This window comes from Poromitra crassiceps, assembly GCF_964638095.1.
Source record: "Poromitra crassiceps genome assembly, chromosome: 5".
NCBI lineage: Eukaryota > Metazoa > Chordata > Actinopteri > Beryciformes > Melamphaidae > Poromitra > Poromitra crassiceps.
The window spans coordinates 46,643,242-46,671,207 of NC_139642.1; the positions used below are offsets into that span (position 1 = coordinate 46,643,242).

Below are 27,966 nucleotides of genomic sequence, written 5' to 3' on the forward strand. Positions count from 1 at the left end.
AGGGAATGGGAATAGTGTCAACTTTTAACGAGCTCCAAATCTGTGTCGCCTACATCTGAGACGAGATCTGAAATGTAAAGTTAGACTGACAGGAGGTGTCTTTAAGACGCCATCGCCTGATGAGTCTCACGCAAACTCATCAGGAGATGCGACACCCTCTCACACGCTCACTTTCAGGGTCACAACCCAGCAGTTGAGAAACACCACTGTTGATGAGTTTCCATAACTCACTGATAGAGATTTCTTGTGTTATTGCAAGACAGAGAAGACAGGGATTCAGGTAATGTGTCAGTGCATGCATGCGCACGTGTGCAGGTGCAACTTACGGACAGGCGCCGTCTTGAAGAACACAGCAGGACTGCCTTCACCCTCACCCTTGCCGTTAATTGCAGACATCTTGACTTCGTAGTTGGTCTCTGGTTTGAGGCCTGTGATAGTCACCTCACTGAGGGAGCCTGTCACATCAGAGGGAGAGCAATCAGGAGTGAAAAACCCCCAACACTTTGACGAGCAGCAAGCCACAACTGTCTCCTCGCCCGCACACACCCGCATAACTCATTTCATCACAAGTAAACAGTGATAAGCTCAGTTCTCATTAGGAATGGGAATATTTCATCTCGTTTCATCCATTTAAACGACAGATAAAAAACTATTTAAAAGCCCAAGATGCTCTAAAATCAGAAATATACCCCAAAAAATAATAATTGACAGCGGTTTCCCAGGCATTATCTTGCAGTGAAAAGATGAAAAAAATGTTTTTTAAATGAGTTCTTGCACCAACGTAGAGTTTCATTTTTGGGCTCTAATGATAACATTAATTATTCTTAAATCTACACATTCTTTTTTGAGTATTACCTTCTATATCTACTCATTATTCACATTACTGTACTGTTTTATTCTTACACAACCCAGGTTTTAATTCATGTATTTGTAGTCATAATTGTTTTGTTTGTTCAGCACTGTAACACTGAAAAGTGCCATATTAAATAAAGTGTATTGTCATGATCTATTATTCCAGTTAGATTGTACCCTTACATGATATAACAATAAGAGGGTGAACATGAGAATTCAGAAATATGGACAAATTAACAATATCACAATAATGCAGAAAGGCGCGCGAGAGGCGCGATATATATATACAGTATATATATATATATATACATATATACACACACACACACACACACACACACACACACACACAAGTGTTGGGGTGTACAAGGCAGGTAAATGATGAATTTAACTGAATAAAGAAATGTATTTTCAATGTTGCTTGCTTTCTTCTCTCTATATGGTTGTGCCTTTTCACATTTCCAAAGACAGTAAAGACATATTTTGACAGAAGTGTTTGTACCTTCCTGGATGTTGTAGATCCTGTGCGCCCACTTGCCCCGGTCCTGCATCCTCCACTCGGCTCTGTACCTGAGAACAGGAACCCCCCCGGTGGCTTCAGGCTCCTGGAAATGGACCTGCGCTGTGCTGGAGAACGGCTCCACCTCACCGATGGCTGGAGCTGATGGAACCTCTAGTTAAGGGAGGAAATTAAGTTCGATTACCATAAAGCTGTGGGGCTCTGGGACTGCAACTCACCACCAATCTCAGACTACATTTCCCACAACTCTCAGACTACATTTACATCTAGATTCAGAAACAACCTTTTCCCTGCGGGGGTCACATAACTCAGTCAACTCTGCCTTCTGACTACAACTCCCCACTACCACACTGCCCCAACCCCTCACACAAGCCAAACTGAAGACTCTCGTTGTTTTAGATGCACATTTTTAACACTTGTTGTGACCCGTATTGCAGTCAGTGGGAGCTGAGGGGTAAACGCTGTCCTGATATGTAAACAGTTGGCATTTGAGGAATGAGACAGGCAAATAATTTTAGAAGTGATAGGTTAGCTTTGTGCAGAAAACAGAAAACACCTTGGATGTGTCTGTCTGCTGGTTCATCAACAACTCCTGGTGTGATCCCAGATGCATTTCCACTCTAAAAATGGTACGCCTGATGTTGAGCAGTTATCATTATTATGTAGGCCATATTATCTGCCAAGAGAGCTCACTGCGATAATACTAATTACCGCCTATATTCCACCAAAAGCTTGACTCCGACATTGACTATTACATGAGAATATCATGAGGGTTTATGCTAAACACCCAGAAGCTGCAGTAATAGTGGTGCTTGGTGATTTTAACAAAGCTAACTTGAGACAAGTCCTGCCAAACTTCAAACAACATGTCACATGCCCAACCAGAGGTGTAAACAACCTCTTTCACTGTTACACCCCCTACAAGGATGGCTGCAAAGCTGCTCCTCTCCCAGCTTTTGGCAAAGCAGATCATGATGCCATCCTTTTGTTACCAAAATACAGGCAGCGATTAAAGTACTCGCACCCAGTAACAAAAGAGCTGCACCGATGGTCTACCACATCAGAGACCGAGCTGCAGGATGCGCTGCAGGCTACAGACTGGGCCATGTTTAAGGCAAGCACCGACAATGTTAATGAGCTAACAGAAGTAGTCACATGCTACATCGCATTGTGTCTTTATTGTTTTTTATTGTGCTTTTATTGTGTTTTAAGTTTTACCATGCTTCTTCTTGTTTTGTGTTTTTTTTGTCTTCTATCAGCAGTTATGGGCCGGGGCTTTTAACTTTCATTGTAGCTTGCTGCATATGACAATAAAGTTTCCTTGATCCTTGATCCTATCTTAGCCTGGTAAAAACTATCCTGATAAGGTGATCTCACATTCTGTTTTACTCTACGTATCAGTCTGGACTCCAGCCGTCCACAGCAATTTCAGTGGGTGGGAGAGCTTGCCTTGACAGACAACTCCTTTAGCCAATCAGCATCGCCAATTCCAATTCAAATCCAAATCCACTTGGAAGAACGGCAAAAACATATTTTCCGCCCATAGAGAGGCAAAGTGGACCAAGTTTAAGTTTGGACCAAAACTTAAAAAAACAACATCGAAAAAATATTTTCTTTAAATCTGCAGTTACTTTTCCCCTTTTTGGTCAGAGTCAAATGTTATGTTGTCTCTCCTGTTTCTAAATATATCTGAACCTTTTGGTTTGACCATGTAAAACTATTTTTTATAAGCATTTTACGAAATGTCTATGGGAAAATAAATGGCGGATGAAAATCTCTGGTACAGTGCTGAAGCAGGAAGTGACGTTTCACTTTGGCTCTCTATAAACTTAAACACGATTTCAGATTTAAACACGATTTCAGACGGACAAGCCCGTCTTTATTGTCACACGAACACTTCAACACATGCATGCGGCCACAACACACTCATGCTGACAGTGGCCGGTGAAATATGTCCTCTGCATTTGACCCATCCAGGCTTGTCCTTTCCTCCAGGGGGCAGGCCAGGAGCAGTGGTCGCTTTTTCTTTCCAGCGCCCGGGGACCAACTTCAGATGTTGTCGTCATGTTTTTAGTGGGGGGTTATGTACGGAGGAACCCCCTGGGGGGTACGGGGAGAACATGCAAACTCCACACAGAAAGGCCCTTTCGATGAGATAGCCCACCTGGGCAGTAGGCACTGAAGATATGGGGGGGTCACAACTCCAACGCCCACAGTGTCCCAGGCGAGAATTGAACTCAGGACCTTCTAGCTGTGAGGCGACAGCGCTACCGACTGTTTAATTGTTGTTATTGAGTCTATTTCGGCTGTGTTTACTCTACTAATGTTAACATTACCGCTCGTTGCTTTGGGAGGTTTGCCAGCGGCGTCCCTGATTGGCCGGTTACGCTGTCATATGAGGTAGGTCCCTTATTGGTCCATGCACTTTGTAATTTCTGGAAAAAGCTGTGGTTGGGCTGGAGGCCAGACTGATCCACAGAATGTAAGTTCATGTGATCAGGATGGTTGACCAGGCTAGGTCTATCTAAATGCATGGCAAAATGAATTGTGGGATCGTGATGACTGACTGACCAGCCTGAATGAGGAGGAACTCCTTGGACTCGGTACCCATCTCGTTGGAGGCAGAGCAGTTATAGCTCCCAAAGTCATTCTCAGACTCGGGGGTTACCTGGAGGAGAGAAAAAAAGTTGTAGGAAGGCCAGTGTACCAAAACAGATGTCTGTGTCAAACACAAAAATGAAAGTGACCCTTTTCTTTTGTTTATCCATTATAGGTGCCTATTTTTATTTGTTGCTCTGTTGTCCATTATAGTTGCCGATCTTTTTTTGTAGCTCTGTGCTTTCCTTCTCCTGAATTATTAATCAGATTTTTTCGACAATGGAGTGGAAAGCAAACCCTTCACTTCAGTTCTATGCTCATGAAATCTTGATGACAAGGAGTATGTGTGTGTGTGTGTGTGTGTGTGTGTGTGTGTGTGTGTGTGTGTGTGTGTGTGTGTGTGTGCATGTGCATGTGCATGTGGAAGCTGTGTGTGTGTGTGTGTGTGTGTGTATGTGTGTGTGTGTGTGTGTGTGTGGGTGCATGTGGAAGCTGTGTGTGTGTGTGTGTGTGTGTGTGTGTGTGTGTGTGTGTGTGTACATGTGGAAGCTGTGTGTGTGTGTGTGTGTGTGTGTGTGTGTGTGTGTGGGTGCATGTGGAAGCTGTGTGTGTGTGTGTGTGTGTGTGTGTGTGTGTGTGTGTGTGTGTGTGTGTGTGTGTGTGTGTGTGTGTGTGTGTGTGCGTGTGCGCGCGCGCATGTGTGTGTATTGTGTAATCTGTGTGTAACTGCACCTCCAGGTAGCTGGCTGAGGGACTTTTGAAGATCTTAAAGCTGGTGGTACTGCTGTTGGCGTTGGGCAGCTGCAGTCCGTCTCTCACCCACATAATAGACACATCACTCGGATGAGCCAGGACCTCACAGCTGATATTAACGGCATTCCCCTCCCAGGTGTACACTGCCACTGCGCCTTGGATCTTAGGGCCATCTAGTAAACAACAACAAATGATTGATTCCAACATAGACCTGGTTTTAACAATGCCTAGTAACAATGCCTTGTATAGCAGAATTTATGGGCTCTGTATGATGAGGCAATGCCCATTTGGTTCAATTAGAAGGTGGATGACAAGCGATGCTGTTTGTAAAGTGTCACTGCTCATTCGGTTAAGAAAAATAGATCTGGGCACCCACACTCACTTGTACATCAAATTCCAGAGCACTTCATTTTCAAGATGTTGTTTGGTGAAATTCAAGGACCCAAAATTGAAGTGTTTTGACATTGATCCAAATGAGACATAAGAGGCCTCAGTTAATTCCTCATGAGTGAATCACTACTCAAGTCAAGAGCTCACAGGCAGTGCTGTATGGATGTCTAATGGCCAATGCCTGTTCCTTTTAGTGTGATCCAGGGACTACAGATGAAAACTAGCCTTCTTGGCTAATTTGGGCATATTTATTTTAATGTGCTTTGTCCCTGTTAAATAAACCAATAAACTAAACTAAACCATTATTTTTCTCTTACCAGCGGACCCCTGGGGAGCTCTGTAGAGAACAGCCAAAGTAATGCCACATTTTTTTTTATAATGAATGACGATTGTAAATTGTGAAAGACATATCCCGTTCCCGTCTGTCTTTGCAGCTGGACCGGCAGCTGTAACTATAGGGAAATCCTTCATGCTATATTGTAATAAAAAAAGCTGGTAGTTTCAAGGCTGTCCATTTTTAAGATCAAATTTTCTCAAACCTGTGACTTTGAACAATTCTCAAGGCCCATGGGTACCCTGATACGTAGTAAAGGAGGAAATTCTTACAGCGGACTTCCAAGTAGGCTGGCTGAGCATCCTCTCCGATGGCACTGCGAGCTGTGCAGAGATACTGGCCGGCGTCTGTGTACTTGGCATACTTCAGAGTGAGGGAGGACACACGAGCGTCGCTCCTCACCACTACGTTCCCATCCAGACTCTGCATGGGAGCAGAAAATCCACGGGTTTAATTTTGAAAGATCACATCTGCCAGAACATCACGTTAATAATATAATTACACCGAGACCAGATTGCACATTTAGACGAGAAGACAAGATCAAGGCTTTGTAGAATCAAGTGCTTTCTGTTGGCTGATCTTTCACACGTAACCAAACAAGCTGTCTTTGTGTTAACTAAGACATGCTTGTGACCTGAAAAATAAATCAAATTAAATGCTTTAGAAAAGCTGCATTTAATGAAAGAGACACAGACAATCCATTAAAAAGGCGGAGACTCCTCAAAGTAAAAGACGTGGACACAGCTGACAGTACAAGGGAGTTTATCAATATTTGATGAGTGAAGGCACTAGAAAGTGTCTAGGGCTTTTCACACAGTGGGCTCACCAGCTCATGGAATATGCTGATGCATGTGTGCAGGACAGCAGAGCATAAGCTTACACGCCATGCTTTCACTTTGACAGTGATGTTGCTCAGTGATCAGTGTTATTGTACAAGTTGACATTTTATAATAAATTAAGATTCTAAGATGATTATTTGTGGTGGTGTAGAAGGTTACAGTGTTCTCTGCACCCACATTCTGGTAATACACGTGAGATGCCCCAGTTTTCACTGAGGAAAAGAAATGCCAAGTCACAAGCCTGTGAAACCAGGGAATAACATCAGAGAGCCTGCTAACGAGATGAGTAAAGGAAGTGACCTTGTTACTCTGGTTACTCTTGGTTTCGTGAACTTGATATGCAGAGTTACAGCAACCAACCATAAGTAGCTTCCTAACCTTCAGTGTCAGGGTCAACAACTCCTTGTTGTTGTTGTGGTGGTTGTTGACATGCGACACCAAGGTGCCTGGGTCTGCAACTCTGTGTCTAAAGTTCCAGACTAGACTCTTTCTAAAAGGGGTATTTCTCCCTTAAGACTCTTTTTAGGTGTAGAGCACAATGTTCTCACATCACAGTGTTCCCTTGAGCCCTTAGTTGCATACTGTCCTGTAGATATTCCACTGTAATGCTTTGTAATGATTGTGATTCCCAAACAAAATATTGGTTTTGCTCTGTTTACTCATTTAAACCCCTTAAATTTGAATCATTAACCCTCACTGAGGCATTGGCCCATGCTTTTTTCAACTAATTGCGCTACTAATGACACGGAAAATGTTAAATATCTGAAGTCTCAAACCAATTTAAACAAGTGCAATACAATCTGCTTGGGGACACATTTGAGACTTTCTTATACAGTATGTAATGATAAGCTCCGCTTTCTTTTGGTGAATCATTTTTTTTACAAGGTGCTGCAGAATTTAAACTTAACCCCCCTTGGATAATTTGCATGGCTTTGATCCAAGTTGTGGGCGAAAGAATGGCACGGATGTTTCTGCACATATTGAATTAGGCCCGCAGTCTGGGCAGCAATGTAAGAGAAAACCTCATTAGTTTGTATTCAAATCCAATAGACAAAGCATGTCTGGAGCATTCATTATGCATGACGGGTAGCAGGAGCAGGGAAACGCTTACATAACACAGTACCCTTTCATTCTGACCCCTGGACACACAGCCCATCCCCCCCACACACACATATACATAGACACACAGACACACACACATTACAGCTTCTGACTGCTGCATGTGCATGCCACCTGCATACCATACTACAGTATGTAAGAAGACATTTAGCGTCAATATAGATACTTTCTTAATGTAAAATATTGTGCGTCTACTTTTTGGACAATATAAGCTCAAGAGGTCACTAGAGCTAAATGGACAATCTTGTCGGGGGGGCTACAGCCCCTCGTTGCCTGTATGAAGGCCATAATGAATATCATCCGCTAGCAGAGAAAATGTATCCGTCATTTGCGATGTGATATTGGTGATTCATTAAAGTTTCATAACAATGGTTTTCAGTAAGGGGGCAGAATTAATAATGCAACAGGGTGGTGGTGAGTCTCTTGGAGAGCGGAGCAAATTCAGTTTTACTTGATCATTATTTGTTGACTTTACTGCCTATAAAGATAGGAGTGAATCCACCTTACATATGTGCAACTGGGCCCAAAATAGATGAGGTAGGCAGAAAACAAATACCTTTGGAAACATGAACATTATTTGTGGTAAGCTACTCTAATAAATCAAATCGAACGTGATAGCAGGAGGCTGCAACAGTTCCTATACCTTTAGCAGCAGAGGAGAAAGGTCTTGCAGGAACAGCAGAGCATAAAATTGAGAGTACATTGAGTACATGTCAGACTCCAGTCTCCAAAGCTCCACTGGCCCAGCATACAAATAGAATGTACCTTCCCTTCCCCAGCCTGTCAATCCAACATTGCCTACTACTCACCTCTGCAAAAAGAAACATGCTCAACATGCCCAACACCTACAGTAAGTCTTGCCTAGAATGGGATTTTTGTGTGTGGAGGTTTACAATGCGCAATCCTGAGCACAGCTGTACACTACAACACCATATCCTATGTCGGAAAGAGCAAACGCTATTATTTGATCTGATCCATCGATGTAAACTAATCCAGTCACAAGCAGTAGCCACAGTACAAATACTGCTGAGATGTAATTTGTCAAATGGCCAGTAGCATTCTCATAATTCCATTAAGGCAACATGAAGAAGTTGGGAAGCTTAGGGAAGTAGGGATGCACCGATCAGTTTTTCTCGGGCTGATTTTGATTGTTGATTTTGAACGATTGTGTTCAGCTGATCGCTGATCCAATCGGCGGTGCCTTTTACCCAGACTTTCTACTACATCTATATATACAATTGAGTATGTGGACTTTGTTTGTTTGTTTGTCTGTTTCAAGTTCTGTGTTGGGCCACAGCTATGCCATTTTAGGTGTGATCGGGCTGAAACCTTCAGGGCACCCATGTGGGTGACCTGACGGAGCCAGATTGTCTAATTAGGCTAATTAGCTAATGATGTGATGTCATCAGTGATGATGTCAAAAGTGATGTCATAAGGGCATAATGTCATCAGTGATGATGTCAAAAGTGATGTCATAAGGGCGCACACACACACACACGCACACACACACACACACACACACACACACAAGGAGGCATTGTGACAAGACTGATCAGTAATGTCACACACACACACAAGGAGGCATTGTGACAAGACTGATCAGTGATGTCATAGGAGGGCACGCACACACTGATGTCACCAGTGATATCATAATGAGGCACACACACAGACAAGGAGGCATTGTGACATCCATTTAGTGAGCAACACACACACCCGCACGGCAATAGGGCAGGCGAGGCCACGCAGCAGCCAAGCTACGGGCAAGGCCGCGCAGCGGTGGCACACAGCAAGCAAACAGTAAAATGTTACTGTAATATACTGTAGCACTATATTTAACAGATTGTTGGTTGCATGATATTGCTGACCTCTCTCTCAATTACATGCTAGTCTGTGACTGAGGAGTGAGGTGCTGACTCAACTCCTCCCACGGGTAGTGTGTGAAACGGTGACAGACAGCATATCATTCTGTGCAGTATGTTAAACCATTTCTAATGATGTAGGGTTTGAAATTCATAACAGAACTTCAGAAAATATTACATGTGGGCTGTCAATGAAAACAATCATCATTCATGATTCAGGCAGTGAAATGAAATGACAAATCCTCTCTTTACAGTCAAATCTAATCAAATCAGTGTCCATTACTGTCAAATCAAATGGTACATGAGCATGAATAACAAATGTACTGCTATCAGGCAATTGGAGAATGTTGATTGGACAATCGATTTAAAATCACCTATTTAGAACATCTATATCAGCTGATTGCAATCAGTAGCCGACTGGTCGGTGCATCCCAAACAGTACATCTGTGTAGAATGTGAAATGAGTCTGTTTCTAGTCTAGCTTGCCAGACTATCTCTCAGATCTGTCCTCGGTGTTGGCATTGTGCACTCAGAAGTAGTATTGGAAATGACAAAGTTGGAAAGAAATGCTGGAAAACACATAGGTTTAGGTTCTGAAGTCAGCTGGAGAAGTGGCCTCGTATTACAGCAGCCAAGTTTCACTTTCTTTCAGAGAGTCTCTGGTTCTGAAACTACAGGCTGCTGCCAAGACCTCCGCTATTTTCTCTTGCAAACATATGGAGTTATCTTTGGTCATATTAATTACAACGGAAAAACATTCACTTCTTTCTAATGTCACGAATGCACACTGAAGTCCAAATCACGATTTGACATAGAACTGGGTGAGAGCTGGAGATGTGGGTGTGGGTGGGAACAGAGAGAAACTCTGTAGGCTACACGAGAGATGAGAGACAGAGAGGTGTCAGCTCTGCCTCTCATGGTGCCTCTGCCTCTCATTCCAGTTTTCTGAAATGTTATTGTGCATCAAATCTGTGAACAATGACAACAGAAGTCTCCCCATGTTCCACAGTTTGATTAGGTACATATCTTACATTCATTTATTTCCTAGCAGGTTGGTTTAATGGTCAAAGCTAAATATAAGCTGAAGTATATGTAGGCCATATTATGTTGAGTTTATACAGAAAATAAAGAAAAGAAAAAAGAAAATAAGTAAACAAAAAAGGTAAACAAAAGACAACAGACTTGCACTGGCCAATCAATCAGACTAATGCATTGTTTTTCCAGGTTTGCATTGGTCCTGACTGTTATTTGATCCGGACTTTTGATCCGTGTTCATCCCAAATTGAATTGGACTCCTTTAACGTGAAAGGAAGAGGAAATAGTCATGCAGTTAGAGGCTATACCTTGTGTTGCTCTGGCCGAGTCCATGATGCCTGTAAAGGACAGAGACAGAACAACAAACAAAACAAAAGGCAAAGCAATTCTTAGAAAGGAAACCTCATCCTGGCAAAGCTGGGATGCTGCTCATTGCATGCAAATAGTGCCCCCAATTTATTTTCAGTACATCTAGCTTGAGTGAAATTAGCTTATGTTAAAGGTCTACTGATACAGTAATGGTATGTTTTGAAACACCCTGCCTGAAGCGCTTACACTGGCAAATTTGAGACCAATTTTAAATCACACCTTAACTTGCCTTTGTACATATTTTCCCATTATTGTAGTCTTATGTTTTCATTCATGCCAGACATTTTTATTGCTTGTCTTTAGATTTGAATTCATTTCTTATTGTTAATGGCTTATGAAGCACATCATAACATTTAAAAAATGTATATGTAAGTTATTGTCATTATTATTAGGTGAGAACAAAGGTGACCTGGATAATAAAGTTTTTAGGGTTTTACTGATGTGTCAAAGTGTTCTGTATCGCATCGTGGAAAAACACTTATTATCTCTAGCTCCAAGTCAAGCTTATTGGCATATTGATAGCCCGACCGCTTAGAGTCAGTTTATCAGGAAGGTGTGACTGCTTTAGGCTTGAAGCATGGTGGAATGCTCTCTTATTTGACAACTGTAATATGATAATTCATTATTTTTTTTCATTTTTCTGCCATTTTCTCCCTAATTGTACTTGGCCAATTCTCCCTGTTGTCCCAGTCCTATCGACAGAGCAGAAGCACGTACGCTTAAAGCAACTATCGGAATATATAAACAGAATTCCCAGCTGGACTGGTGAGTCTAGATTAGTGTACAAACAAGCCTCTCTCAAATCAAGAAACAAGGCAGTCGGCATCTTAGTCTAGCATGTCTTCCAGTAAGTAACACACTGTGTGTTTCCATTTCCAAGTGATGTGGGTTTAAACGAAGCTATTATTTTCCAGATGAAAAAGCAGCAGTTTTCTTCAGGCACTGTTGGGACGCCCTGAAGATGACCCCGCGTGGTCGAAACCGGTCGCCGATGTTGTTTTTAAACTTTTCTTATGCCCTAGCTAAATAAAGGCTTTTTACCTTTAAGTCCTTGACTGTGTGAGCAGTGCCTGAAGAAAACTGCTGCTTTTTCGTCTGGATCAATAGAGAGCACCTCACATTCACCTGGAACCCATAAGTGAGGACTCACTGTAACTCTCTTGTGTTTGAAGTTTATGTTGCAGCTCTTCAAGAGTCAAGTGAGATCTGGGAATAAATATTTGCCTGCAGGTAGCCTGTATGTTCAGATTTCTTAAGTGAATTGCTTGGCTCTGAACAATATTTGTACTGATGTTTAAGCTCAGGTGTTTTCATTTATGTGCTCTGAGGTGGAATATGAAACAAAAATGTTATTTGCTCTAATACTTTTAATAGTGTTTTTGATGCATGATGGTATCTCTGTGTCAGTAGACCTTTAAATACCTGCAGGAATGTCAGTTAAAAAAAAATGCCTTCTGATAAAAATAAAAATAAATCTATATCTATATATATATAGATATAGATATATATAAGTATGGCTGACTTGAAGATTCACTAACTAGACAAAACTGTATTGTTTGAATGTTGGCAGCCCAATGGCTGTATTGTATTCTATTGTATTGTATTGTACAGAATAACTTTGCCTTGTGATATATAAAATTAACGTCCTCTATCAAGTCACATCACAAGGACACTGAAAAGCCCAACTCAATATGACAAAAGCTTTTTGGTAAGCATGCTATATGGATTTTACGATGGTGAGGAAAAATATGAAGCATGAATGGAATGTGATGACTCATACATTTAGCAACGGACAAGGTATTGAAGCGTAACAAGCAAAACTGCATAAGGCTTTTTCATCAGATGCAAATCCAAGAAAATGCCAAGGAATTGGAAACAATCTGCTAGAATAACTGTCAGACAAATTACTTCATCATCCCTTAATAATAAAAAATTATAAATGGAACTTATATAGCGTTTTTCAAGGACTCAACGACGCTTTACACAATATACTAAACACTGAGGGGGTGGGGGTGACGTTAGTGCACGGATAGCAGACAAAGATGACACTATACACTAAACATTAGGGGGGGACGTCAGTGAGACAGACGGCGGACAAACAGAACAGAGACACACAAGGATGGCTGGGGGGAGGGTGGGGGGAATAAGAGAAGGTGGTGGAGAAGAGATGGGTCTTGAGACGGGACTGGAAAACTGTAAGGGATTCTGAATTTCTGATTTCTTGGGGGAGGGAGTTCCAGAGCCTGGAAGCTGCCCGAGAGAAGGCTCTGACCCCAAAACTGTGGAAGTTGGACTTGGGGGTGGAAAGAAGGTCAGCTGAGGTGGATCTGAGGGACCTGGAGGGTTGGTGGTTGGTAGGGGGAGAGGAGGTCAGTGAGGTGCGTGTGTGTGTGTGTGTGGGGGGGGGGGGGGGGGGGTTGGGGGCAGTTGGTGAAGGGTTTTGTAGGTGATGACCAGGATTTTGAACTTGATCCGGGATGAGATGGGAAGCCAGTGAAGTTCTCTTAGGACTGGGGTGATGTAGTGCCAGGAGGTGTAGGTAAGGAGTCAGGCAGCTGCATTCTGGAGCAGTTGGAGTTTGTTGATGAGGCTGGTGTTGATGCCATGGAGGAGTGACTTGCCATAGCCAAGACAGGAGGAGATGAAGGCCTGGATGAGTCTTTCAGTGGCAGGGTGTGCAAGAGAGGACTGGATCTTGGCAATATTGCGTAGGTGGAAGGAGGATTTTAAGATTTGATGGACGTGGGACTCAAGGGAAAGGGTGGGGTCGAGGATCACGCGAGAGTTGCGCGCCTGGGGCTGTGAAACAGGGAAACAGTGGTGCCATCAATGGTGAGTGTGGGTGGGGTTGTTGGTTTTGCAGAGGGTGGGTTTGGAGCAGATGAGGAGAAGTTCAGTTTTATCGCTGTTGAGTGGTAAGAGGTTTTGTTGCATCCTTCAGAGTTTTATAGCAGACAGGCAGGAGTTGATGGGGGAGAGGGGTGGGTTGTGGGGCGATGAGGTGCTGCAACCCTTCAATAAATTCACATCAAAAGTTTGACCCATATTATCCTTTCTGAATCAATGCTGGACTAGAGGCATACCACCAAAACATACCAAAGCATGCCGGTACAGTATGTGCTGTCATCTTGCTTCACAGTACTAACCAAGTACCACTGACCAACCCGCTTCAACCTTTACTACAAAACTGAGCAGGCTCAGAGATGAGGAGGGTAAGAGGATGTTACCAGGAAAATCATTAGCAAAGCCTGTTATATGAATACAATTCCATCATAAGCAGCACACTGACTCCTCTACTGACATACAGTAGACAGTGAACAAAGACTTCCATGGGAAGGGCACACCCAGCACAACACACTGGCTGCTTTACATGGCCACAAACAGCAGTTGGCTGCGTACCCCCAACAGTGCTGAGAAGGAGCTGCTGCCCTTTTAATACAGGCAAGCTAACAGCCTGGAACATCACCAGCTCTCTCCCTCTCTCTCACACACTCTCTCTCTCTCTCTCTCTCTCTCTCTCTCTGTCTCACAGCACAGCCTCTGCAGTATAAGTGAGTTGACAAGCATCACTGTCATATCCATGAAAGGTGTTTGTTTTACGACAATAGGACAATGAACAAAAGCAGATGCGTGCGTGGAAAACTGAAAACCCCATAAGACAATTACTTCTGAAAGCAAACACACAGAACAATATGTTAACGTTGCCCTCGGGACAAATCATTTTCTAGCCCCTTCGTATTCCCCCGTGTAGGAAATCGTCCTGCCTCCTTGTCAATGTCAGTGTGTGAAGAAAAGGGAGTGACTGCACTAAGCACATCGATGTACAGGACTCCAATGAAACGCTGCAAGAGACCGACCGACTGGTGAATATGCACTGTCACTGTCCTGTATCATTAAGCACTGAGCCCAGGAATCCTTGAGCAGACATCACAGAAAACACACTAACATTTGAGTGAAGAAACCCCCACATCACCCCACCACCACTGACCCCAGGCAGCCATACTGTTATAAATAAGTAGCCTATTGTGTTTGTACTGTAGCAAACAATGGTCTCTCTGCATTAGCATTAGCAGCCGGTGCTTGGTAAAGCATGCCTCTGTTCCAGACCTCCTCCTGAACCATTGCAGCAAAGCATTAATTCCAGCGTTTCATTAAACATCTCATTAGCTATAATACAATCACGGTAATCTCTTCACAAGTCTTCCATTTCTAACTGGCAATTGGGCTATGAGACGGATCGAGTCTTATTGTGCTTTGGAAAAAAGGTTTGCCTTTGTTGATAACAATTTAGAACAGCTTTCATTCATTAAAGTCATTAAAAATCATTAATGGCTATGAACAAATCATTATTTTGTATTTCATAACTTACAGATGTTAGTAAATGATGAGTCGTGTATTATGTTTCTATCTTTATTCACATGTATCTAATAACCAGTCAATGTGTTGCTTCATTAATTAATGATGAGTTGTATAACACAAATGAATGCTAACAGATTATTTATTGGCCTCAAGAGATTTTTTTTTATTATACTGACGACAATGCAGAGACTATAGACAATATCTATACACCATTGCCGTTATGACTCCTGTATCCACCACCACATCTGTTGAACCGCCAGGACTCGTGTGGAGTAATGTTTATTTGATGTCAACAAATAAGAGAATATATAAATGAATAACTGAAGATACAGCCTGATAATTGCATGTGTAACGGGGCTACATCTAGTGACTTCAGAGCCTTGATCTTCGGGTGAGCACTGCTAATTAAAATCATACAAGGTACATTTTTATTGTTGTTTTCGGCAGGGTCTCCTCTCACCCTGGATTGTCAGTAATCAAACCCGTTGATTTCTCATAGCTTGTAATGACACAGTGTCCATCTATCAGACTTAATTTACTAACATTTGTAAGTTATGAAATACATGAACTAATGACTAAATAAATAGACCAAATGATTGTAATTGAACTACTGTTTTGTAAGTGGCTAACAAGAATGTGTTAATGACTTAAATTGAAAGAAAATATAGTGGATGTCATTCAAGTTATTAAAGTGTTACCCTGTTGTCTATGTGTAATTGCACCCAGAAACTAGAAATTATAATGAAACAACCCGGATCCATAATGCCTTCGGCCTGGCTATCGCCGGTGGAGGCATAAAAATAATAATACAGTACAGAGACACTTAAACACAGTGCCAGCGCTTTATATATATATATATATATACATATTTAAATAAACAAAACATCCAGTATGTAGTTAATGGATGGATAGCACGGATAAAAACAGGTGCACTTATCTAGAGCGACCCAAGGAACGGATCAACCAAATAATAATAATAATAAGTTAATGAAACGTTCTTAAAAAATAAATAAATACAAAAATAAAACACATGAATTCAATAGCTGTAGCAACAAAAACAAAGCTATCCCTAGATAAGTACCAATTTGTGTTTGAAACAAAATTCTAAACAGGCATACACCCACATGGGTGTGCAACCCTTTTATGTCTTTGTGTCTTGTCCCTTTTTTTGTACAGTACCTCTGCTATTGTATTTTATGATACAGTAATCTCCCTCAATCCTCATATTGTGTGCCCTCTTACTCACGCGTATAAACAATGTATTTGTCTGCTGACAGCGGATTTTGTGTACAAGGATATTCAGAGTAAATCTGCTTATTTTCGGTATTAACCTTGAATACCCCAATCCACAGTACAATGCAGACAAGTCAAGTGGAGGCAGAGCAAAGATTACCTTGCTCATAGACAACAATAATGATAATGGATGGCTAATCCCCCTTGGTTTTTCAGCTGTAACATTCAGAGGTAAGCAACACATCGTGTTTATATGACTTTAACCAGCCCCAGCATGGATACATTAACAGCTCTAGGTTCCTTCATGGCCAAAGTATCTTCTACACTATCCTCTAATCCTGATCTTTTGGTCAAAATGCCAATTGTTTAATCAACTGCTACTTATTTACAGTACAGTGTAGGTCTATATGTCATCACCACACATCTACCATGGGACTGTACATGTGTACATCTGTGCTGATTTTGTGACCAATAGAAAAACTAATTTCATATCAATAATGAAAGCCTTACACTTAGCATCTTTCAAATGTCAAACAAGATACTGTTTGGCATCAAAAATGGATTTGTTTTAATTAAAAAAAAATAAAAAAGTAATAGATATATATATATTTTTTTTTCCCACCATGGCCATCCCAAATTCTCGTTCATTTGTCTCATGCTCAACCCACATGAACCACAGCTGTTATGATGAATACAGATAGCGTGGCAGACAAACTATAGATGAACAAACAAGACAATTAAACAATTAGCATGCCTCATGCATTCCTTAAAGGAGAATTTCGGTTTTTTTGAACATGGAGCCCTTTCCTCACATTAATTATTATCTGACGACTCACCCAGTGTTCTCCGCAGCGTTTTTGTCCATCTTAGGCGTTGTTTTGAGATCAATAGTGTGCAAGCCAGTCCTAGAATGGAGCTCCGTGGGAGCCACGTGGCAGCGTGCTTTTCATCCATGTAAATAGACAGTTTTATTCCCGTTTTCGACCCATATCGTCATAATCTGATCCCTAAAGAACCAGACTGCTATTGTCCCCCGGAGAGCCCCTCCATTCTCCATTCTCCATTCCCCCTCTATTCTTCCCGGATCCCATTTCCTCCTGTCGGGTCAGTGAGAGCAACTCTCGTTAAGTCAGTTCAATGATGTTCATCATGTCTTCATTCATACATAGACGTTTGTGTTTTCTTGTGTTCAGACATAGCTTTTAGATGTTATTTTTCTTGTGTTCAGACATAGGTTTTACATGTTATTTTTCTTGTGTTCAGACATAGGTTTTAGATGTTATTTTTCTTGTGTTCAGACATAGGTTTTATATGTTATTTATTTACCTTGACAGTTTCGACGAGTCAACTCTCGTCTTCTTCAGAAGCAGTCGCACTGACAGCTGGGTATGACGTGTCAACCAGTTGCTTTTCAGCAACTGGCGGTGTGCCCAGCTGAGCCGTCAGGTCTGCCAGGCCGGCCACGCCCACTATGACGTGTCGTGGCCGGACCGACAGACCCAACAGCCCTGCCGGGCACATCGCGCGCAGTGCCTATTTTCTGTTTTTTCATGGCCCGTTGTATGGGTTCGGTTATCCCGCGGATATACGGTAGTGTGACCATACCGATGTTGTTGTGCTGAGGGTTTTCTGTTTGTTTTTTCTTTTGTTGTTTTTGTGTTTTGTGTTTGCATTTTACCTGCTGTTTTCCTTTATTGATGGCCCATTTGGGGTACTGGCAGCGTATGAGGGCTTGTTGTATGTGGTTTTCCTCCTACTGTCTGTCCTCCTCATCTGTAATGATAGCGGCCCGTTCGTATAATGTGCGAACTACTGAAAGTTTGTGTGCTGTGGGGTGTTCTGAAGTCCAGAGTAGATATTGGTCTGTGTGTGTGGGTTTCCTGTAAACTGTGATTTTAATGCTGCCGTCGTCCTTGTGGTGAATGTTCATGTCCAGAAAAGCCAGTGTTTTATTGCTCTCCTCCTCATGCGTGAATTTGATGTTACCTGTGTAAAACCTCAAATCAGCCATATCAGACCACTGCAAAAGAAACAACCACGTTATGGACTGGGACCAGGCAAGAGTCATTGGAACAGAGGACAACAAATACAAGCGTTGGATCAAGGAGGCTATGGAAATCAGGAGACGTGCCGAGGGCACCATCAACAGGGACGAGGGGGCCTACATGCTCTCCCGCACCTGGGATACTCTACTCCAGAGAACAACGGGCGGCGGGCCGCGCAGTGTGCTCGGCGGGGCTGTTGGGTCTGTCAGTCCGGCCACGACACGTCATAGTGGGCGTGGCCGGCCTGGCAGACTTGACGGCTCAGCTGGGCACACCGCCAGTTGCTGAAAAGCAACTGGTTGACACGTCATACCCAGCTGTCAGTGCGACTGCTTCTGAAGAAGACGAGAGTTGACTCGTCGAAACTGTCAAGGTAAATAAATAACATCTAAAACCTATGTCTGAACACAAGAAAACACAAACGTCTCGTTAAGTCAGTCCACAGGCCAGCGGCAGGAAAGTCTCACGGGACTTGACGAGAGTTGGTCTCACTGACCTGAAAGGAGGAAATGGGATCCGGGAAGGATAAAGGGGGAATAGAGAATGGAGAATGGAGGGGCTCTCCCGGGAGAGAATAGCAGTTTAGGGATCAGATGATGACGATATGGGTCGAAAACGGGAATAAAACTGTCTATTTACATGGATGAAAAGCACGCTGCCACGTGGCCCCCACGGAGCTCCATTCTAGGACTGGCTTGCACACTAGTGATCTCAAAACAACGCCTAAGACGGACAAAAACGCTGAGGAGAACACTGGGTGAGTCGTCAGATAATAATTAATGTGAGGAGAGGGCTCCAGGTTAAAAAAAACAACGAAATTCTCCTTTAAGCTCCACTACGGGAATTATTTCCCTGGCTGAGAAACAATAAAAGCACAAATATAAGCAACCCAGATTCCCTTGATTGGTCTTTAGTTGCTATTGTAGGCCTACCACCTCTATTCTTAATATATCCATTAGTGATTCAGTACGGCTGCTACTGAAGAGATGGCCACAGAACATAGAGCATACGACACACTATGGCATTTTGCTTTTAGCTTCAATTTTGACCCAGTGATAATGGCATAAATGATAGACAAACTACAATGGATGACAGACAGACTGAGCAAGGCAGGCATGGATCCAAGCCACCTCATGCCTCCATGTGAAGTTTGAAATGATCGGGTAATGTCGACACAGAAATGGTATTTTTTATTATATAATTTAAACATTTTTTCCTCTGATCTCGTGAGATGAGCCAGAGGAAAAAACCCAGAGTTTCTACACCCATCACCTCCTTTTCTATGGCAAGATCAGTGAAATTTGCAGGCTATATTTGGAAAGCATGCATCAGTCGAATCAATTTCATGAACTCAGATAAGATCATTCCTTGAGGTTTTTCAAGAAATACTGATTTAAGGGCAGCTGGGAAAATTCATTGAACAGGATTACTTGATTCCACCAGGGTTTTGTCAAATTTGGGCGCATACTTTGCAACACTGGTCTAGTACATTTCTGTGCCACGCTGATTTCATACCTGATAGATCCTGTTTAGATGTGCCTGTAAGGGAGAAAATGCAGTGCATGTAATGGACTGGCAATAAACTATAGTGCGTCCCTTAAGCATCTCACCCCTTATTACCTCTCAGCTGTGCTAAGAAACTAAGACCACTGAGAACTACGGTAGGTCATATCGGTGACAGATGCATGCGAATTCCATGAAGACTTGAAGTCAATAATCAACTGACTTAATGGTGCATTTTGATTGTCTTGTCTTTGAGGGTTTGCATGTGGAATACTGTAGCAGACATTAACAGGGAAACATACTGTACTACTGTCAAGGATGGAAGGACACATTGTACCTCTCAACCGTAGTGGTGCTGCTGCATAGCAGTGATTGAAAATGCCACACAAAGCCTTGATCATTCAAGTGCTCTAGCAAACACAATTAAATTAAGACTGACTTGAAACGTAATATCGCTGTAGAGAAGACAACGTTTCATTGTTGCTTCAAATTGTATGTTCATCAAGTGAATGTCTTCATATTATTTTCTGATGTTGATTCTCTTAACATTTGGGGGAAACTCTCAAGACAAATCTGAGCTCACTCTACTGGATGAGAATCACTGAGCTGATTACAAATGAGATTCACCGAGCGAGCCCACAGGAGCTACTAAATTGGGGGAAATAATCAGCAGTACATAAATATTGTTGAGGGCGTTTCCCAATTAATCTGCAAAAGACCCCCACTCTTTGAATGTATGTAGGTATTTAGCCACCCCGTCCTCCATGGCGCCTTAGCACTTTATGCACATATTTTACCTGCTCTCCCTCGGTGAAGACATGCACACCGTAGCTCCAGTTGATGGTGGGGGTGGGATCTCCTGATGCCTCGCAAGTCAGAGTTACCTGCTCCTCCATCTCTGACGTGCTTTGGTTAAGCAGGTAGGTGATCTTAGGCTTCACTGTAAAGCACAGATACAAAGTCATCACAGCCACAGTAGCACAGCAAGGCAGACAGGTGATTTGGTGGCCTGGAGGATGAGGATCACTGGCTGGTGGCAGGTGGGGGGCATTTTTGCAATGGCATTTAAGGTTTCCCAGTCACAGCAGTGGCAAAACTTTATTCATGTAATCATTTATGTGGCCTGTCTCAAAGGCACCTGTCTTTTGTTTACATTTTAGCAGGCTGTCAAGGTACCCCTGAAGGCACACACATCAGGGTTCCACAACTACCACATGTGAGCAGAGTGGAGCAAATTGAGATGCGGCTCCCCGAGCATGAGGCTGTGCATGCACTCCATGATGTCCCTCATCCTGCTTCACTCCTGAACCACGTTTGCCTTCAGAGTCGGAAAGCTTATTTGAGAAGGCTGTTTGTTGGATTACTTGGGTCCAGTGAGTGAGCATACAGAGACAAATTGACAAACATCGTACACTAGCAAAAATATGCACGGATAAAGCAACACATTGTTAAATCTAAGCCTATTCAATATAGTGATTTCTATAACAGTGTTCTTTAACCAACATCAATTATTTAATCAACAAAGGAACAATCTTTTCCAGTCATGACGTGCTTCATATTTCTACAGTTATGTACATTGAAATCTGGGAGTTGCGCAATTCAACTACAGTCTTCTACCGTTTGTGGGTTCAAAACATCAACCTTCTCTAACCTTTAGGCTAAACCTAACCCTATAACTAAGCCTAACTCTAACGTCTAACCCACCATCTTGGCTATAGCCTACTCAAAATGAAACATCTCTACAAAAGTGTGTTCCCAATGGGCACATTTTGTGATATTATGAGGGAAGAGGCTGTGAGACTGCGCTGACAAAAGGCATCTCAGAAAGTTCGGCTGGGTGCGTCGGTACAAAAGTACTTTCAATGGAGGTCAATGGGAATACCCGCACACCAGATGTAACAGGGCTAAAAAAAAAAAGCCACAGAGGAGGTCCAGGGGCTGAGATCATGCAATAGACTTACTTTATTTTAACATAGTGCTAAACAAAACGGTGAAAAAAGAAAAGGTGGGTTTAAAAGGCAGCAAACGTTTCAGTCTGTGACTATCATCAGTGCTACTAGCATTCAGGTCTACCAAGGACAGGTTAAATAGACAGGCAGGCACACCATGTTGCTCAGGTGCCATCAATCAATCAGCTTTCATTGCTGATTGCATATGGGCCAGACAAAGTCAGATCATTGTCAATTAGCTGAAAGTAAGGTTCTTAACCAAAAACAACAAGAGATATTTACTGTACACTACAATATTTTGCAATACATATGCACATTTGTTGTGCATATTGTAGTGTACAGTAAATATCTCTTGTTGTTTTCGGTGATAAAGGTAAAGGTAAAGTCCCACTGATTGTCACACAATGTGTGAAATTTGTTCTCTGCATTTGACCCATCCCCTGGGGGAGCGGTGAGCGGCAGCAGCGCCGCGCTCGGGAATCATATGGTGATCTAACCCCCCAATTCCAACCCTTTGATGCTGAGTGCCAAGCAGGGAGGCAAATGGGGCCCATTTTTATAGTCTTTGGTATGACTGGGCCGGGGATTGAACTCACAACCTCCCAGTCTCAGGGCGGACACTCAGACCAGAAGGCCACTGAGCTGGTCGATATATTATATACACCATATATTATGGTAGCCAATATGGTAATGTGAAAAAAACTAACGACACAGCGGGCTAAAAATAAAGACAAAACTGGGCTTCAAACACTTGAGCTGAGCCGACGCCACCTGGCGGCTTGTGCTTCATCCTTGCATGGAACAATCACAGCCCACGCTGAAACAACACTTTGTGTCGTCTTGTATCCATTAGAAAACAAATGCAGAACCATGCCAGTGTTCCTCCCCCACCTACATACTGTTAGAGTACTTCACCCACACCCACTTCAATTCTGTCTCAATTCTTGTGTATAAAAAGTGTATCCTTACCAAACACTCTCAGACTGAGTTCATGTTCACTTTCCCCAGCCTTGTTCTTGGCAATGCAGGTGTACTCTCCTTCATCCAGCTTAGTCACATCCATTATTGTCATTTCCGAGCCATCTTCATTAAAGCTGTACTTCTCCCCTGCCTCCAGAACCACAGAGTTCCTGCAGAAGATGAGATGCATGGATATGATGCTTCCAGAGACACAGATACAGTATCTAGACAGGAGAAACACATCTGCTAAAGCGAGATGCACATTTTTATGTAACACAGAAACATTTTCTCTTTCTGTGAAATAGACACTATCTGAATGCACACAACTAGTCTTCTTTAAGTTTTTTCCAGCACATCCTCAAGAAGAAAACTTTTTCTTGGTGATAACCTGTAGGTCAAGGAAATAATTGAATTGTAGTTCCTAGAGTCCTGAAAGGCAGAGTGAAAAAGCCAGTGAAGAAAATAGAGAACTGCAGTGAAAAAGGAGAGGTGAAAGCTGAACAAAGTTTCAGAAGTGCTTGGCTCAGAAAATGAACAGTGGGGGGGGATGGGGTAATGAGAAAAACTGTGTGTTTGTGGTGTAAGCCTTTTGACATTTGGTGTTATTGTTCACGTTTGCTTAAAACATGGGAAAATATGGTGTCTTCACAGTGTAGAACAGTGGTGAGGAAAGTAATTAGGCTGATCGATCTCGGGCTTAGCTTACTGGATGTGAATGGATCGATGGATATTTGTTTACCATAATGCTTTGTCTTACATTAAGAAAAAAATATATGGCAAGATTATCTTTCTCTTTTTTGTTTGTTGTTGTTGCCAGAACCGGAACAGGCCGGCCAACAAACGTCTCAGGGGCTTACTGTCTGACTGACTGATTGACTGACTGACTGACTTAATACTGACTGACAGTCTGAGTCCGGCTTAACTAGGCTTCAATAATGAGAGACTAGTAGAAAGGTTCAATAAGCTTTAATGATACAATAAACAAATGAATTTTGGCGTATGACTCCATGATATAATGACGCTCCTCCTGAGATGAAAGAGGAGGGCGTCAGTGATGAATAGGATAGAAAATCCCCCATAGGGAGTTCTTCAGGAGTCATGACGTTGGTGGTGGTCAGGGGAGGAGGTGGGGCGAAAACAACTGCTTCAGCGATGATGATCAGCAACTGAGGATGACGCATAGCTCATACGCAGCACATAGCAAACATAGTAAAAACATGGACTCTGGTATACTATGCCAGTTAGGTGATTGGCTCAGCAGGAAAGGAATAGCTAGGGGAAGGGTGGGAGACTGTGAATGGATGAGGAGACAGCATGAATGAAAGGCGTGTGCCTAACAATGAATGGGTTCCAAACTCGTAGGAGCCTCAGCAGCCCCGACCTCAAAAATCCAAGATGGCTGCGAAGCGCAACAACAGTAGATATAATCATAGTAATGTTGTTTAGCACTTCTGTTTTGTTTGTGTCTCATTAAATCAGCTGTACACACAGCACTGCCTAACATCTATCTGTGTGGACATGAGGCTGCAGTGTTTGTATGCGCAAAATGCCGCGAAATGCCATGTTATCAACTGTTATTGCTAACAATGGCTAGCCTGCTAGCGACTGGATCTGACCAATGAACAGTGAACTTCCCAGCTCAAGTTTTCTGCAAATGGAATGCTAACAAAACGGATGTGACGTCATTTAGCCTCCACATCCCAGTTATTTTGTGATAAAGGAACGCACGAGTAGTCTTCATCTATCTATCTATCTATCTATCTATCTATCTATCTATCTATCTATCTATCTATCTATCTATCTATCTGATGTCATCAGTGATGTCATAAATTGTGACATCACTAGTTATGTCAGAGGCATTGTGACATCATCAGTGATGTCATAAGAGGTTGTGATGTCATCAGTGATGTCATAAAAGCCGTTGTGACATCATCAGTGATGTCATAAGAGTCCCACTGATGGTGTCATCAGTGATGTCATAAGAGCAAAATCAAGTCCCAGGGGCAGACACTGAATGAAGTGGGAGTCTGGCTTCAGACCCCCATCTTGAGCCATGGACAGCTGTATGTTGCCAGCTCCAGGACAGGTGATCCAGCATCCCTGAAGTATGCCATCAAGGAGCAGCCAGGGCGAGGCCGCATAGCGGCCGAGCTGTGTATGAGAGCTGTAGGGCCAGCTCGGCAATCTGCAGGGCACGCAAGCCCGCGCAGCGGGCGAGCCTAGGAATCGAGCGCACGTAGCACACTGACATATTTGTGTACACTACACCCCTGGGTATACACTGAAATGGGCCATTTTCACTGTGCCATTTTGGAGAAATTGTTTTTTCGATTTTCTAAGTAGGCTACTGTAAAATCACATAGCTTCATAGGCCCAGACCATGACTGACATATTTGTGTACACTACACCCCTGGGTATACACTCTCATGAAATGGGCCATTTTCACTGTGCCATTTTGGAGGACTTGATAGTCAAAGTTGACCAACTCTGTTGAACTGTTTCCCATACATAACAGGTACAGTATATTGTGTAGTGGCATAATGTAATGCTAGCTTGCTCATTCAGAAATGCCATTTCAGTCTTTAACCCATTAATACCTGATGCAGCATTTGCGTGTATATCCCTCATTTGTGTGTGTAGTATCCCTTTACGACCACGAACCGCGTGACGCAGTTCGCGGTCTTAAAGGGATACACACACAAATGCTGCATCAGATATCAATGGGTTAATAGATCAAAGCAAACACATGCTTGACCTTAATGTTTTATCTAAAGATCTTTGATACTTTTATATGTTTTATCTGTATCACCAGCAACAGATGGAGCTGGATTTCAACTCCTATTCTGATGAATGTTTAGAGAAGTCTAAATCACGTTTGTTGTTGTGTGTTTTTTAGATGGTGGAATTATTCATTTGAGTTTGTCCCCACCCCCAATGACAAATGTTTATCCATGAACATTTGCTGTCATTATGTTATCTAATCTATTTGAAAAGACTTGTGTATTTGACACCCTCCTCCGAGGTGTAAAATTGTCATGTTTCACCCCCTCTCCGTTCCTCCGCTCCAGGTTTTCTAAGAAGGTAAAAGCATTTGGAGCAAAAAGCTGGATTAACTTAAGCTGTTTCCATGTGCAGATGAATAAATGTGGTCCCACATCCAAAGAATAAAGAGTAAGACAGAAAAGTTACATTTCTCTGATTTAGTTTGTAGCACCACATGAAATGTGTCAGTGAGAGAGGTTCTCAGTGAAAAAGATCTCTGCCGTACTTTGTTATTCTCTGGATATGCTACCACATGTATTCACCTGGACAGTATATTTTTGCTCTAAGCACCCCATACTGGAAACCCTTTTGTTGAAGCGCACCATTCTTTACATGTACCTTTGATACCCTGCGATGGACCTTTGATACCCTGTGATGGACCTTTGATACCCTGCGGTGTACCTTTGATACCCCGTGATGGACCTTTGAGACCCTGTTGTCATGAATAAACTAACAGAGTATTCCTATCCACCTATGATGTCCCGCCCACAGATAGAATGCCCCCCCAGGAGTATGAATAGCTGCCAGCCATTCCCTCCCTGTTTGACTGAGGTTACTTCTATTACAGAAGGAAGAAATGATGATCCCTACAGTAACAGTATAAGGATCTACTGTATTGCTTACTTACCGCCATGTTTTGTTCAAAATGTACCTACAATACTGTGTGAGTCTGTGCAGGTGGTGGAAACCAAAAGAGAAAGGACTTTCCATATTAACCGGGTTATTCTAAACAAGATGAAATGTTTCTATGTGTCGACCCAAAACAAAGAAATGTTCTGTGCATGTAAACATGACTGTTTCCATCATTAATGTTTGGACCAGGGCTGAAAGGATCAACACAACAAGTAAACAAACACCAAACCGATGACAGTGCAAATATTCAAATAATTTGTCTCTGAAGTTGCTCGCAGAGGGTTACCTTGTCCAGGTCACCATGGGTTCAGGATAGCCGTCGACAGCACAAGTCAACATGGCAAAATGCCCAACATCTGCTGTGGCATTCACCTCCGACTGCCACACCCTGATGGTCGGGAGCACTGAGAGAGAGAGAGAGAGAGAGAGAGAGAGAGAGAAGACACACACAGTGGAAGAAATTGAACATGTACATGAGTGCCTAAGTCACGCCCCCTTCCGGGTTCCACATGGCACCTAAGCAAGTGAATTCCCCATTCATTTTTATTTATTTGTATTCTTTTATTAGTTTATTTGGCAGGGACATATACAAAAAAACATTAAACCCCATAGGGGAAGAGATGCTTTGTAACAGATTTAGCCATAGGCTACTTTCCATCTGGAGTCCCTGGGCAGGTGGATACAAAGGCCATTCAGAGTTAGCCTGGGTAAACCCAGCCTCCACGTGACCTCTATGTGCTATCAGTCACGAAGAAATGGCTCTGAATAGCCCAGCCTCCAGACTCTTCGTGACTGATAGTACATAGAGGTCACGTGGAGGCTGGGTTTACCCAGGCTAATTCAGAGTTAAAAATGTTGCCATTAATGTTTCGGAAAATCCTTATAAAAGAGTTTTACTTACTACTCTACAAAATGAATGGGGGGGATTCACTTCTTTAGAGTTGCAGGAAATGGACTTCATTACCAGGGAGCAGCTTTAATAAACGGTTGCTCTGGGAAGCCGTTTCTACTGTGATGCTGAGCCTGGTTGCCTCCAGGGATTTCCAGCTAATTTAAGTGTCACTGGACACCTGCCACATAAAACCATCCCGAATAGAACAAAACTGAAGAATAAACAAGTTTGAGGAAGAAAAGCAGGTGCTCACCATTGACAATGACCCTGATGACCCGAAGATCAACCTCGCCGCGGCCCATGAGGCGACCCTCGCAGGTGTAGGAGCCCTCATCTGTCTTCTTTATGCCGCGGATCTGAAGGTGATTGTTGCCCAGTATCTTAAACCGAACTGAAAGGAAACAGAAGATGATCTGAAGGTGATTGTTGCCCAGTATCTTAAACCGAACTGAAAGGAAACAGAAGATGATCTGAAGGTGATTGTTGCTCAGTAGCTTAAACCGAACTGAAAGGAGACAGATGTTATATTGAAGGTGATTGTTGCTCAGTAGTTTAAACCGAACTGAAAGGAAACAGACGATGTTATATTGAAGGTGATTGTTGCTCAGTAGCTTAAACCGAACTGAAAGGAGACAGATGTTATATTGAAGGTGATTGTTGCTCAGTAGCTTAAAGCGAACTG

At 42.7% G+C, this 27,966-nt stretch overlaps 1 protein-coding gene across 1 annotated transcript in view; it reads right to left on the reverse strand.

The window, feature by feature from the left end:
* ncam1b (neural cell adhesion molecule 1b) overlaps positions 1–27,966 on the reverse strand; it is a gene marked incomplete at both ends in the record, with an annotated part of 133,413 nt that overhangs the window by 14,693 nt on the left and 90,754 nt on the right. Inside the window, 11 exons of the mRNA XM_083636710.1 lie at positions 327–455; positions 1,355–1,525; positions 3,944–4,040; positions 4,703–4,896; positions 5,720–5,870; positions 10,608–10,637; positions 19,821–19,844; positions 20,606–20,748; positions 22,727–22,887; positions 26,679–26,796; positions 27,538–27,675. Coding sequence (XP_083492836.1) covers positions 327–455; positions 1,355–1,525; positions 3,944–4,040; positions 4,703–4,896; positions 5,720–5,870; positions 10,608–10,637; positions 19,821–19,844; positions 20,606–20,748; positions 22,727–22,887; positions 26,679–26,796; positions 27,538–27,675 — 1,356 coding nt within the window. The remainder of the gene's footprint in view (positions 1–326; positions 456–1,354; positions 1,526–3,943; positions 4,041–4,702; positions 4,897–5,719; positions 5,871–10,607; positions 10,638–19,820; positions 19,845–20,605; positions 20,749–22,726; positions 22,888–26,678; positions 26,797–27,537; positions 27,676–27,966) is intronic.